General features: G+C 47.8%; 1 protein-coding gene across 3 annotated transcripts in view; it reads right to left on the minus strand.

Moving 5' to 3' along the window:
* The window catches only part of PRKCB (protein kinase C beta), a 309,251-nt gene that overhangs the window by 133,985 nt on the left and 160,206 nt on the right, over nt 1–15,060 (minus strand). For all 3 annotated transcript variants that reach the window (XM_058569841.1, XM_058569842.1, XM_058569840.1), the window contains exons 4-5: nt 13,320–13,431; nt 10,393–10,521 (exon numbers count right to left, since the gene is read on the minus strand). In XM_058569841.1, coding sequence (XP_058425824.1) covers nt 10,393–10,521; nt 13,320–13,431 — 241 coding nt within the window. The remainder of the gene's footprint in view (nt 1–10,392; nt 10,522–13,319; nt 13,432–15,060) is intronic.

Raw genomic sequence — 15,060 nt, forward strand, 5'->3', positions numbered from 1 at the left:
TTCTGGTTTTATTTTATTTTTCAAAAATTACAGAAGTGGTATGTGTTTATTGCAACCAAAGAAACAATTCCTAAGACATAAACAGAGGGGATACCAACCCCCTCCCAGCCCCAGTCTCTCTCCATTCCCACTTTCTCAAATGTTTACAGCCTGGTTTGTACCCTTCCACACCTTGCTTCCCACCCTTATAAAACTATACAAACATAACTTCACACGGAGGAAGTGTCTGTTGCAGCTGCTTATTTCTTCGAAATGAGATCATACTAAATATATTTTTATGCAACCTAATTCTCTCACTTAATAATACGTCAAAGATGTTCATCCAGATCAGGGGTTGGCAAATGCTTTCAGTAAAGGCCAGAGAGTAAAAATTTTAGGCTTTGCAGACCGTACAGGCTCTGCCACAACTACTCAAGGAACTCACCATCGTATCCCCAAAGCAGCCACAAAATGACTGGGTGTGGCTGTGTTCCAATAAAACTTTATTTACAAAAACAGGCAGAGGGCCAGATTGGGCCCACAGGCTACAGTCTGTCAACCCCTGCTCCAGGTCAATAGCTGTAGCTCTAACCCACTGGTATTTGTTCTGTTTTTCATAATTTAGAATTTTTATTATTTAAACTTTTAAAATGATAAAAGTATAGTATAAAGTATAATATACATATAGAAAAGTGTACAGATCATAATTGCACAGTTTGATGAATTCTCACAAAGTGAATACATCTGTGTAACTAGTTCCCGTGTCAAAAAACAGAACATGACCAGCTCCACAGAAGTCCCACACGCCCATTTTAATTCGCTGTTTTCAACAACTGCATAATATCCCATAAAATGGATATACCCTAATTAGGCTGATTCCAATTCTTTGCCACCGCAAACAAAACATCAATAAACATGCTTGTTCTGGACTTTATTTCCTTGCATGCTGGCATTTTATTTATTTATTTACTTATTTATTTAGTGAGGAAGATTATCCCTGAGCTAACCTCTGTTGCCAATCCTCCTCTTTTTCCTGAGGAAGACTGGCCCTGAGCTGACATCCGTGCCCACCTTCCTCTATTTTATATGTGGGATGTCTGCCGCAGCATGGCTTGATAAGCGGTGCATAGGTCTGTGCCCGGGGTTCCAAACTCACAAACCCCAGGCCACCAAAGTGGAGCGCGCAAACTTCACCACTACGCCACTGGGCTAGCCCCTGGTGTTTTATTTTGATAGGTCAGATTCCCAAAAGGGAAATGTGAGAGTCAAAATGTACATATGTATACATATTTTAATAGATATTGCCGGACCAGTCCCCCCAGGTGCTCACAAGCTGCAGCCCTGCAGTCCCGGCAGTGCCCCCTTCGATGCAAGTCAGCAGGCATTTAGGAACAACGACTGTGCACCTGGCACCCCCCGAGGTCTGGGGGCCTTGGGCAGTGGTCTGGGCTTCATAATTTTCATGAGACTTAATCATTCAGGGAAGAAGAGAAGGAACATTGAGTAGAAAGACTTCAGCTCCCTCCACCTCCTCAAGTCAACGCCATCTCCTTCCATGCCGAGGACACCCACCTACCACCTCACAAGCCGAAAGGCTTCAAGGGAAGGGTGGGCCGGGGATCCTTTCCCCAGCCTCATGGGTGTTCAGACAACCACCTATAATGCACTGAGAAAGATGGTTAGAGTTCCATAGATGGAGAGGTGATTTAACTCAATTTCTTCATCACAAAAACACTGGGGAAAAGCAAAATAACGTGGGTTTCTTGCTGAGGTTTGTTTTAAGGGAATTTACTCTCCAATGAGTACACAACGAAGTGTTTTCAACAAACCTATTTTACTGCATTATAATTTCTCAAAAAAAAAAATCCAACTCTTACATATGATGTAGGCTAAGAGATCTCAGGTACTATGGCGCCCCAGCTCCCAGAGCTCACGGGTGTAGGTGGGTGTGTGGGGGCATGCATGTCTGCACACACAGGGCATTTCTCTGAGGATGGAGTTCACAGCTTTCACAAGATCCTCTATGGCAACTGTGACATCAAAAAAGAGGATTAACTCGATAGGGGTTGGGTTACACAGTAGTATGCATTGGTCAAAACGTGTACACTTATGATGTGTGCATTTCACTGGATGTAAATTTTACCTCAAAAGTAAAAAAAGAAAACTGTAAATAAGTTTTGAATTCTTGTTGATGTGCATTCTGAGGTGTTTAAGTGGAACTGGATTGATGTTTTCAATTCACTTTGAAATGGGTCAAAAATAAGACAGATTGATGGATGGAGAGTGAGATGGATGGAGAGTGAGATGGACAGACGCGCGATTAAGCAAGTGTAGTAAATGTCAACGGCAGGATCTAGGTGGTGGATAGACGGTTGTTCACTGTAAAATTCCTTCAACTTGGCTGTATGTTGGACATTTTTCATAATAAAGTATTGGGGGGAAAATACTAGTCAGTAATGTATGAGAGGAATCCACAAGAACTGGGTCCTATCCCCCATCCATGATGTGTGACCTTGAGAAGTTACTTCCTTTCTCTGGGCCTCGGTGACCCAGCTGCTTATGAGGGGGAGGGGGCTAACTGTTCTCTGCGACACCTTCCATTATGGACAATGACAGCGCTGCAGTTTTACTTTGTGCAAGATCTGGGCATCTCTTGAAAGAGATCCTTTGGGGAGGAATGGCTTTGAAGGCAGAGACTGTCCCCTAGTGGGCCCCGGTGGCCTAGTTTATGATCATTCCATATACCTGCAGTCGATGCATGGCTGGATAATATCTAGAGCTATTAATCCATCTGGATTTTTATTTACTATATTTCCCTTTTCCTCCCCTCTTCTCTTTCCCTTCAAAGCAGAGAGCCACCTCAGGGAAGTATGCGGCAGAGCAAAAAGCAGAAATAGGCTTCAGGTCATTCTGGCTCTGTGTTCCAAACTCCCAAACCTCAGAGGTTTTAAAGAGGAAATCATGTTAAAGAAGGGACACAGACTCTGTGTGGACACAGAGTATCTGAAAAAAACTCGAAGGGCAGTGAATTTTAACCCAGCAAGAAGGAGATTCTCCATGGCTAATAAAAGGAAGAAAGACAAGGAAAGATTCCAAGTGTCCCAGGGAATTAGCAAGACCCCAGGTTGTGACATTCATCTTGTCTTGTCCCCTGCTGTATCCCAAGGGTCTAGAAAATGCTTGACAAACAGTGGAAACTCAATAAATATTGTTGAACGAATAAGAGACTGACTGGGAGAACGAGTGAATAGATTCTAGAGGAGCTTATATCCAGGACAGAGGGAAGGGAAGCCATACTCAACAGCTACTAGTCTCCCACATTCCTCTCATTTCCGGTCTCCATGCTTCTGCACCACATTCCCTCTGCCTGGAAGGCAGCATCACAGTAAGACTGTGGGCCGTGGAGCCAGACTGCTCAAATCTGAGACCCACCACTTACTGTGTGACTCCTGGAAAGTTATTTAACTGGCTCTGTGCCTCAGTTTCCTCACATGTAAAATGGGGATAATACTAATACCTATGACAGAGGATTGTTGTGAAGATTAATGGGTTGATCTGTGTAAAGCACCCAGCATGTACTAAGTACTCAATAAACACAGCTAGTATTATTTTTCTTATTTACCCTGACACAAAGCTTGTTCCATCCAGTAACTCCTATACATCTTACAGACTCAACTCAGCCATGGCTTCCTTCTGGAAGCTTCCGGTGCCCCTCTGGGTGCTCCCAGGGTATCATCACACTACTTGCCATGCTGCGATATAATTATCTATGTCTATCTCTCCCACTAGGCTGTGAGCTCCCTGAGGGCAGAGACTAGATCTCATTTGTCATTGGATCCAACCTGGTACTCAGGCTCTTCCTGAATGAATGAATGAATGAATGAACACCAGTGCTTACTGAGCTCATCTCACCTTCCTCACACTGTATACACATAATCACTTCAAACTTCCCCCACCTCCCACCTTGGCCATGAGGTACAGCATACCCATGAGGGTACAGGCCTGTACCATGAGGTACAGGCCTGTCCTCTGCTCTTCCGGTCTTGTCCCGCCATATTGGTTTTAGAAGGAAGATATCCAAGTGGACTATCCAGGTGAAGGCCCCTTGTAGGTTTTCCTGTACTCTTTCCCCCTTGTCAGAGTCCCCATGATGGCAAAACCTTCTCTACCTTAAAACAGTTCTTTACATAACAAGGGGGGCTTCTGTGAGCCTTTAACATCAGTTTCCTTTCTCCTAAGAGTGCTTTTAAAACCTCTTTTGACATCTAGCATATAGATAGATGTGATCCTCAACCTTCCCCAATAGCCTGTCAAGAATTTATAACTCTTTGGTGCTCTTTGTCTTTTGACGTATGGAAGTCAGATCTTAGGAAGGATTTAAATACCACAATATTGGGAGTACCTAAGTCTTTCTGGGAGATGCTTCACTCTAAAAAGGTTTTGTATAGAACAATACAATGGTAAGAACACTGAATGGGAGTCCCAACCCCAAATTTTTTTTAAATTGCTCCTTCTGATGTTTTCAAGAAGAGCTCAGCCCCAACTTTTGTGAGATATAATTATGGATATGGTTAAGGATTTGCAGGTGGCTGTAGTGTGGAAGGTAATGTAAATAATGGGATGTCGGTTATTAGGTTAATAGGGAGATACTGAATTGAAAGAGGGTTTTATATACATATATATACGTATACACATATATATATACGTATATATATGTATATATGTATATACGTATATACGTATGTATACGTATATATATATGTGTATACGTATATATATGTATATATATATGTATATGTATATATGTATATACGGACATGGGCTTCATAAACTCCCCAGGAGTGTTTCACAACTTGGATCTGGGCTTCTGACATTGCATTGCCTGCTCCCATGACACCACCGGGCATCATGATGTCCAGATGGTTTCCTGCGATTCCACAAGTCCCACTGCTCTGTGTCTTTGCTATATTATCCATGGAGCAAGGGTGGTCATGGCTCCAAAGGGTGGGTCCCAGTCCCAGTAATACTTGCCGTTGACCTTGGATCTGCTCCTTAAGATTTTCTGTGTGGTCTCCTTCCTATAAGAATAATCATGTGAAATGGATTATCCGCTGAACTTCAGCTCCTGACTTCAGAAGGCACTGATCTGGGGATTATCTGTGAAGTCCTGGTATCTATCAGGATCCTCTAGTGGTATCTCATTCACACATATGTCCATTGATTCCACAAATATTTAGTGATGTTCGTCATACCAGGTCCTGGGGAAAGAGTGGTGAGCCAAAGCACACACGGTCCTGATCCCATGGAGCTTAAAGCCCAGTGGGAGATGCAGACACTAATCAACTCCAACATTAAAGCACAACTGACACAAGGTAAAAGTTCAGGATACCCTGAGCATCTACTATAAGGACAGGTCAGGGGAAGCTTCCTTGCTGGAGACATGAGCTGAAACCTAGAGGAAGAGGAACAGTGAACTGCTGGAAGAAGCCAAGAAGGTGAAGACAAACATTCCAGACTGTGAGAGCAGAATACGCAGATGTCCTAGGGCAGGGGGCTGCCTAGAGAGGACAAAGGCTTCAAAGAAAAGAGGAGAAGACAGAGAATAGAGAATGAAATCATTGTGTTAGATTAGTCTGACTTAAGGGCAGTGAGAACCATTGATGGGTTTTTTAAAGGAGGAGGCTGATCAGATTTCCATTTTGATCTTGACCTGTAAGAACCTTGAGAGCAGATATAAAGCTTGGATTTCAGTAGTCAAGGGAGATGTGGAAACCTTCCGATCTTTCAGAAGCACCTGTAGCCTGGTGGCCTCTGGAGATGCTGGGATTTCCAAAGAGCACATGACCTTGAGAGCAACGGGCAGAGCATCCTGCGCTGGTGAGTGGAAAGTCCTAACATTGAATGTGCTCTAGGGTCTGGATGAAGTGAGGCGATTCAACAAACTCCACACACCACTTCCGGCCTGGCACTGCAGGGAAGGGCCCTACTCAGTCTTTAGCTCTCTCCTCTCTGATCTGTCTGGCTGAGATCAAGGAGGAGGGGCCTGGAGTCTCAACTGTGAAACTGTAAGGACGCTTGGGAGATCAGAGGGACACCCAGGTGTCCTGGGCTCTGCCCAACTCCCCCTACTCCGGCCAATGCAGCCATCCCCCGGCTGCTGTGAGGGTTGGCTGGTAAGGACTCACAGTTGCCCCCATGTCCAGAGAATTGCCCTCAGCCACACAGAAGGCACCTAGCCTGGGAGGTTACACCAGCCTCCCACCTCCAACCCCACAGGCCGGCAGCAAAGACTGTCTTAGTTAGCTCTGGCTGCTATAACAAAATACCACAGACTGGGTGGCTTAACCCACAGACATTTATTTCTCACAGTCTTAGAGGCTGGAAAGTCCAATATCAAGGTGTGGGCCAACTCAGTTCCTGGGGAGAGTCCTCTTCCTGGCTTTACAGACAGCTGCCTTCTGCTGCGCCCTCACATGGCAGAGAGAGAAATCTCTTTCTCTTCTCCTTCTTCTAAAGCCACTAATCCCATCATGAGAGCCCCACCATTATGACTTCCTCTAACCCTAATTACCTCCAAAGGCTCCATCTCCAAATACCATTTCATCAGTGGTTAGGGCTTCAACAAACAAATTTGGTGGGGGGACACAATTCAGTCCACAGCACTGACTGACCCTGATAGAACAGCTCACTTGCCTCAAGGAGGGACTGACTCTGCTGAGATGCATGGTCCAGAACTCCATGGGATCAGGCTAGAGCTAGTCTTCAACAGAGACCATACTCTCTCTTAGCTTTTCTCTGCTCTGTCCTCTCTCCTCTTCTCCCGTGAGCAGCCCCAATAAATCACTTGAACAAAAATCTCCATCTTGGCTCTGTTTTTAGAGAACCTCAGTCAAAGCATGTTATTCTACCATCAATCAATCAACGAGTCCATGCCAAGTACTGACTGTGCCCAGCATGGTGAAGGGGCAACAGCAGGGCACAGGGGCCTGCAGTCAGGAGGCCCAGGTGCCCATCCCTGCTCTGCATGCGACACCAGGCAAGTTGTTCAGCCTCATTGAGTCTTAGTTTCCCCTTCCGTCTGGTGGCAACAACACTACCTCCACTGGATGGCCCAATATCAAAGCACTTGGAAAACCACAGTGTTATTAAAATGCTGCCAGCTATTTAATTAGTGCTATCAGAACCCCCAGCAGGCAGATATTCTGCCTTGAACTTTAAGGGAGCCCCAACTTTCCTCCCTCCCCCCTTGTCATGGTTGAATTGTGTCCCCCAAAAAGATATGTTCAAGTCCTAACCCCAGTACCTGTGAATGTGACCTTGTTTGGAAATAAAGTCTTTGCATATATAATCAAGTTAAGATGAGGTCATACTAGATCAGGGTGGCCCTAATCCAATGACTGGTGTCCTTATAAGAAGAGGAAATTTGGATAGAGAGACACACGGGGAAGAATGCCACGTGATGATGGAGGCAGAGGTTGCAGTGATGCATCTACAAGCCAAGGGACACTGAAGATTGATGGCAACTACCAGAAACTAAGAGAGAGGCATGGAAAAGACTCTCCCATAGAGCCCTCCCGAGGGAACCAACCCTGCTGACACTTTGATTCCAGACTTCTAGCCTCCAGAACTGTGACAGAATAAATATTTGTTGTTTTAAGCCATCGAGTTTGTGGTACTTCGTTACAGCAGCTTTAAGAAACAAATACACCCCCGATTCATAGGCATGTCCTGGGACTGCCTGAAAATCATCAGCTTGTGATCAAGATATGTGTGGCGGATCAGAACGTGCCATCCCAAAATGTGTTTCTTTCACTTGATTATTTTTAAGCACAAAAGAATCTGAAAGAAACTTTGACCTTCCCCCTAACTGCCTAAAAGAATTTAAGATAGAAGCCCTGTCCCTAGGACAGGGCATAATCTTAGATAACTCTGGGTATTGGTAGACTGGGAGGGTCCTTGAGAAGCCCATTTTTTATCAAAGTTCTGTCTCTCGTGTCACACTGTCTATAGAGGGCCCAGCAAACATTTGTTTATCAAACATTTGCATTTCCATCTCCATGTAAATTCCCTTCCTCCCCTTTGAAGTCCCAAACCACTGCCCCCAACATCCACCTTTGTCTTTAGCAGAAGATGGTATTTAAGGTGGTGACTTTGGCAATTTTGGCGAGTTACTCAGTTTTCCTGGGTTTCTCCCACATACACATGTTGTTAAACTTTGATTTTCTCCTGTTATTCTGTCTCATGTCAATTTAATTCTTAGGCCAGACAGAAGGACCTAGAGGGTAGAGAAATAGTTCTTCTTCCCCTACATATGCCAGAGTATATCTATGATTAGGGGGAAGACTTTGACCTTGAATTTGAAGAGATGTTGTATTGTACCACATGGAACAAAGACTCCTCAAGAACTGCACATAAGAAGCAACTTTGCTAAACCACAAAGGTAATAAATAAGGTGGGGCGGGGGGGCGGGGGAGGGGTGAGTGCAGGGAACTTAACTAAAAAGTAACCTGGTATATCATACTCAATAGTCGATCAGACCTAGGTAATGAAGTGTGTGACTCTCTAAGCCTGTTTCCTGATGGGTAGATGATAATCCTACTTAACTCATTCGAGTTGATGAAAAAACTTAAACAAGATACTACCTGTAAGTGCTTTACACAGTGACCGATACATTAAAAAACTCAAATGTTAGCTATTGTTTTATTATTATTATTACTAATGATGTGAGTTCTTACAAGCATAACTTCTCTGAGCCTTAGTATCTTCATAAAACAAGCATAATAAATATTTCACAAAGTTGTTGTGAGGATTGAAGGAGATAATACATAAGGGGTTTTTTTATGGAGATATAATTGACACCTAACTTTGTGTAACTTGAAGGTGTACAACGTGTTGATTTGATACACTTGTATATTGCAATATGATTACCACAGTAGTGTTAGCTAACACCTCTATCACGTCACATAATTCTCTTTTTTTTTTTTATGGTAGGAACAATGGACCCACCTGGAGGGCATTATGCTTAGTAAGGTTTTGAGCACTCTGCATCCCATGGGTTCTATAAATGTTGGCTTCCCCCAGTAACATTATCCAAGTCAGTGTAGTTTCTAGAGAGTGACAGTAGAGGGCAGCAGGGTCTCATTTTTGCCCCTCCAGTCCCAGGACTCAGTCAGTGGGAAAACCCAGCTTCTCTTGAACCTGTGACTGCAGGCTTCTCCCCAGGGTCCCTCAAGCATTCCGCTGGGAACAAGTCAGCCGCTTGCTTTCCTTTTAGAGGAAAAAGCAATTCAGTGGAATGCACATTTCCTAAGAGCTCATGACACTAGGTGTCATGAACCCTAGTTTAAAACAGAGATTATATTTTATCGGGATATTTTTCAACCTTTATATGGCGTAGATGAGGCCCCTCCCAGTAAAGGGCTCAGCCCATGAGAGCTGCAGAACCATTCCAGGGCCTCAGACACAGACCAGTTTCTGCAAAATCAATCCCTTCTATGATCAATTTCCTAAGTTACCAAATCATAAAACCTTGCTTATATTAATTGGTTATAAAGTCCAAGCAGTTTATTCACAAGGCTTTGGGAGAGAATTCCTTCAAAGTTTTAGTCCATTCGGGTCCAGCTGTGTTGGTTTTACATAGCTTTATGGCTGAGTATTCATCAGCCCAGCGCAGCCAGACTGCCCTTGTGCTTGAGTTTTGTATGTCAGAGCCAGGTGTTTCTTGAATGCTCTGATGCATGAGCCACAGACACCACCACGCTCTTTTCTAGCCCCCTAGGCCCACTGCTCCTCTCCAGCAGGCTGTATTATCCCTCTTTCTTATTATTATGAAATATTTCAGAAGTGCAAAAAGTATAGAGAATAATATCACAGGGATCAGCACAGCCACCGTCAGGTTTAAGAAAGAAACATTTCAAACACGAGGAAAGCCCCCAGGGATGCACACCACATCCCTCCTGCTCCCCAAGATGTAACACTCTCCCAAATTTGGTGTTTATCATCAAGACTCTTTTTCCCACCGGAAAAGTTTGGGAAAGGACCAAGCATCCCTTCTCTGCTATCTTAATAAAGTAAATAGAACTGCACACTCCAAAGACAGTGAGCGAAAGAGCGGGAAAGGGACGCGGAGAGAAGGGCACTGGGGAAACGTGAGGAAGTCAGAGGTCCAGGCGCCTCGTCTCTGAGCTCCAGGGAGCCGGAGGTGCTCACAGCGGAGCTCTGCGGGCGGACACTTTCTAAGGATGCCCGCAGCGGGGAAGGCCTGTAATAGGGGCGCGGCGGGCAGTGTCACGCCGCCTCCCTCCTCACCCCTGCGGCCGCCCATCCCTCCTCCAGCCTCCCCGCCCCTAACACAGGGGTAGAGCAAGGTCTGGACCCAGCTGGAGCCAGAGCGGGAGCCCCAGCGCCACCTACCGACAACGATGAGGACTTCCCTCTCGATGTGGGCCTGGATGTAGATGCGCCCGCGGCGCTCCGTGTGGTCCGTGCCGCAGAGGCTGGGGACGTTCATCACGCAGCGCTTGTGGACGTTCATCATGCAGGCTGCGAGGGCAGAGAGGGCGCGGCTCAGGCGGGCCCAGGCTGGTGCCCAGGGCATCTGCCCCCACCCGGGACTGGCTGGGCCCCTCCTGCTCCCCTCCTTCCCTCCAAGGCTGGCTGTGACCAGCCTGCCCTGCCCGAGTCTCATCAGAGGGGCTTCTCCAACTCTTCCCCCAGGCCCTTATGAACAGAGGAGGTGGAACCCGTCCTCCCTCCTGGAAGGCTAAGGGTGCACCTCGCACATCCGCAGTGGCTCTGAAGCCAGATCGCCAACTTCAATGCCACGGGCCGCAGGTAACACAAGTGAGGAAAGATGTGGGAGCGGTGGGACGTGGCCAACTCGAGAACACAGCAGCCCCCACACAGGCACAGCCGTGCCACCTGCGCACCCAAAGTTCCCAAGGCTGCCCATTTTTCAAGATACACAGGAATCCCTATTCGTATGCGACCTCTCCCGAGTTTTAAACATTAACAGCTAATAGGCTGGGTTCCCTGGAAAAAGAGTCTGAAACAAGAGTTTCAGGCAGGTTTATGGTAAGTGCTCTGGGGAGGAAGGAGCTGGCCACACAGAGCCACCCAGGCTGAAGGTTAGGGGAGGCGGGAGCTCTGATGACCTTTCAGAGTTGTCCCAAATTGAGACAAGAGGGCCAGGCCTTTGCAGACCTGCGTCAGCCAGTCTTTGGCCATGAACCACCCCTGGGAGGGGCATCACCTTGGGGGAGATCCCAAGGGCAATTCCCAACGAGGGGTACAGCTATGAACCCACAGTGGCTGGCAAGCAGGGCAGGGTCCTGAAAAGGATCTGAGGAGCCCCATAGTATCCACCATAACTATTTACAAGAAAAAACTTCAGCCCAGGGAAAGACAAATGAAATACGTCTGCAAACTGAATCTGATCGATTGACGTCTCATGTGTTCTACGATAAATATATGCTCCCTTCGCACACTCCTCCTAGTGTATCTGTGTTTGTCCCAGTGGGTGGTTGATTTCCCCGAAGTCTTCCAGAACAATGGCTGCTCCAAGAAGGTGCGCCAGGAATCCAGTGTTCTCTCGGGGGAACCTCTTTCCAGTTCGAGAAATCAGGGGGAGAGGCTGAACCACGGGCAGGGAATGCTGAGGGGGCCCCTTCTCAGTACCCCCAAGCTCTAGGAGGCAGCAGGCAAATTATAAAACGGAAAATGAGTTGTGGAGCGAAAAGGATGGCGGGAGAGGAAGGGAGAGCCCCCTGGGAGCTGAATATCCAATTTCAGGGCCCCCGCGTCAGCCCAAGCTCCCTCCCACCCACCCCTGTTCCTGGGGCAGGGCCATCATTCCCACATTCCAGGCCCCCGTGTGCTAAGAGGAATCCATGTCCTATAGGCAGAAGGCATCATTGTCACTCCCTCTCCCTGCCTGTGTCATGTGTCTACCTGGGGGACCCCACCCACCACATGTGTCTCTGTGGCTCTTGCCCTGTTTCTGTGTCTGTCTGTCTGTCTATCTCTCGGCACCTACATCGGTCTACATCTCTTTCCCTGTCTCTGCTCTTTGTTTCAGTGTGTGCTCGCTGCCTCGGCTGCATCTGTTTCACTCTCCGCGCCTGCGTCATGACTCTGTCTCTCCCCATCTCTCTCTGTGTCTCTCCATGTGTGCGCTTCTCTCTGTCTCTGGTCTCTCTCCATCTCTGTATCTCTGTGTCACTTCCAATCATTCTGTCTGTTGGTCTGTCCATCTGTCCCTCCTCTTGCCTCAGTCTCTCTCTCTAGCTGAGCCCCTTTATAGATCTCACCCCCACTACTCCTGACACCTATGTACGTGTGTGTCGTCCATCCCCCTGCATCTGTCTCTGTCTGTGCTTGAGTGTGTCTCTCTCTCACTCTCTTCCACCCCATCCACACTCACACTCCTCTCTGTCTCTCTCTGCCCCCTGTGAGTTTCTCCCTCTGTCCTCTGGGCTCAGGACGCCTGTGACAGGGACAGTCGGGCCTCGTGACTGGTCAGCCTGCTGCAGGCCAACAAGCCTCTGGGAGCCACCAGCACACTGACCCCCGTCCCTTCGCAGCTGCAGCTCTCGAAGCCTGCTCGCTTCCCTGACCCACAGGCCATTCAGTCCTTCACTAGATAAAGAGGAGTCCTGCCTCCACCTGCCTTCCTTCCACCCCAGCCTGGCTACAGAATCACACTCTCTTTCCTCCTCTCGCATAGACCTGTGGGTGCTACAGGGAGGTAGGTCTTCTCTATGCAAAGAATTCATGAGCCCGCACATCAGTGTTGGAAACAGCTGTGTGCATGGCTGCAGGAGTGGCCCCGATTTGTCCATGCCTCCCCGTATCCACACCCAGGGACTGTCCCCTCCCACACTGACTGGGGACCTTGCTGTGTGACCTGCTTTGATCAATGGGACTTGCCCTCTTGAAGTACTTGGGACCCTGCCACCTCTGTGTGAGCAAGCCCAGGCTAACCTGCTCAGGATGAAAGACACGTGGCCCTGCCATTCCCATCACTCAGATGCCAGCCGTCCTTCCGGACGTGGGTGAGGCCGTCCAAGGCCAGACCCAGCCCCCAGCCAACCCGCTAACCCACCATACATGCTTGAGTAAGTCCAGCTCAGAGCCAAAGGACTGCCTTGCAGAATCTTGAGCTAAATAAATGGTTATTGGTTTAAGCCACTACATTTTGGGATGAGAGGATCGTTACTCAGCAACAGACAACTGGTACACCAGCGCCCCCAGGCCTTGGGAGAATGTGTTGCAGACTTGGACCCCAAACCACCAGGCAGCAGCCCAGTCGGCAGAGGCTGTCAGAGAGCAAGTGTACTTACTGTCACATTTCATCCCCTGGTGGATGAGTCCGTACAGCAGTGACCCACAGTGGTCACAAAACGTGGGGCTGGAATATGTGTGGATCTTGAACTTGTGTTTGCTCCGGGGGTCCTAAGGCCAAGAGAAACAAACAAAAGAGGCCAGCGTCAGTGCACTGACTGAGTACCCCCAGAGAACTCACCGGGAACTGAACTTGGCCCCCAGCGTTCATCATAGCTGTTGGGACCATCACCAGAGCCCTGGGCCCAGACAGGGTGCTTGATGCATGAATGAATGAATGAATGAATGAATGCGACAGCTGACGGCTCCCATTCCAGCCCCAGCACACTCATGGGTGCCTGCAAGTCCTCCATCTGAGAACCCAACCTCCTGACTCCTGCCTGCAGCAAGGACTCCAGAGACACAAAGCCAAGTAACAGGGGGCCAGCCCGGTGGCGCAGGCGGTTAAGTGCATGCACTCCACTGCGGCAGCCCGGGGTTCACAGGTTCGGATCCTGGGCGAGCACCAATGCACCGCTTGGCAAGCCATGCTGTGGCGGCATCCCATATAAAGTGGAGGAAGATGGGTACAAATGTTAGCGCAGGGCCAGTCTTCCTCAGTAAAAAAAGAGGAGGATTGGCAGATGTTAGCACAGGGCTGATTCTCCTCACAAAAAAAAAAAAACAAGTGACAGACACATCAGTTAAATAGGTCCCCTTTCTCCTATTTCTGCCCCCTTTATCCTCGGAGCCAGCTTCCGGAGTAATCTAAAACCAAGTTTGGGCATGAAACCTGCCCACTTAGAGGCCATTTGCTAGTACCACATCGCCTCCAGAACAGAGTTCAAAGTCCAGTGAATAGTCCATAGATTGAGGCAGAGACTGCCAGTTTTCCACCAATATCCATTCTTCCCTTTAATAACAGAATCCTTGAGTTTTAGCAAAAAGCATGGCTGCCCAATTAGAGACCACATTTCCCAGCCTCCCTTGCAGCTTAGTCTGGCCATGTGACTGAGTTCTGGCCAATGGGATGTGTGTGTATCAGGGCCATTCCCTTAAAAGGAATGTGTACAAGCCTCCCTGGCCCCTTTCCCCCTTCCCACTGGCTAGAAGGTGGTGAGAACTGGAAGCAACCACCTTGGACCCAAACTTGGAGCCATGTGTCGAAAGGATAAAACCACCCCACCAGCCTTGGACTTTGTCCCTTTGCACAGACACCTGAGAGAAAACCTACCTTCTGTCTTGTTTAAGTCACTATATTTGGGGGGCTATTTGTTACAGCAGCTTACACGGTACCCTAACTAACAAACATGCCCTTCCTAACCTGGCAGTGTAGTGCAGTGGTTAAAGGTAGACTTGGGAGCGTGAACTGCCTGGGTTCTTAGCTGTATGACTTTGAGCAAGTTACTTCATCTCTTTGTGCTTCAGTGTCCTTGTCTGTAAAGTGGAGATAATGATAGTGCTCTAAGCTTATAGGACCGTTCGGAAGAATACGTGAATTAACCTATGTGGAGATCTTAGAACCACAGGGCACATCGTAAGCAGTATAAGCTCTTCCGTTATTATTACTACACACCCAGGTCATCCCAGCTATGGCCCCAAGCACACACTACGTTCTCAGGACACAAGACTCGTTCATACTCCCAGACATGCCCTACCCTTCCTGACCCTCGGGCTCTGCACATCGTCTTTCTCCTTCAAGAACTGCTTTCCCATCACTGCTCTAACTGCAAAATTCCTTCTTCTCTTTCCCCAACCAGC

Source organism: Diceros bicornis, chromosome 26 (genome assembly GCF_020826845.1).
Source record: "Diceros bicornis minor isolate mBicDic1 chromosome 26, mDicBic1.mat.cur, whole genome shotgun sequence".
NCBI lineage: Eukaryota > Metazoa > Chordata > Mammalia > Perissodactyla > Rhinocerotidae > Diceros > Diceros bicornis.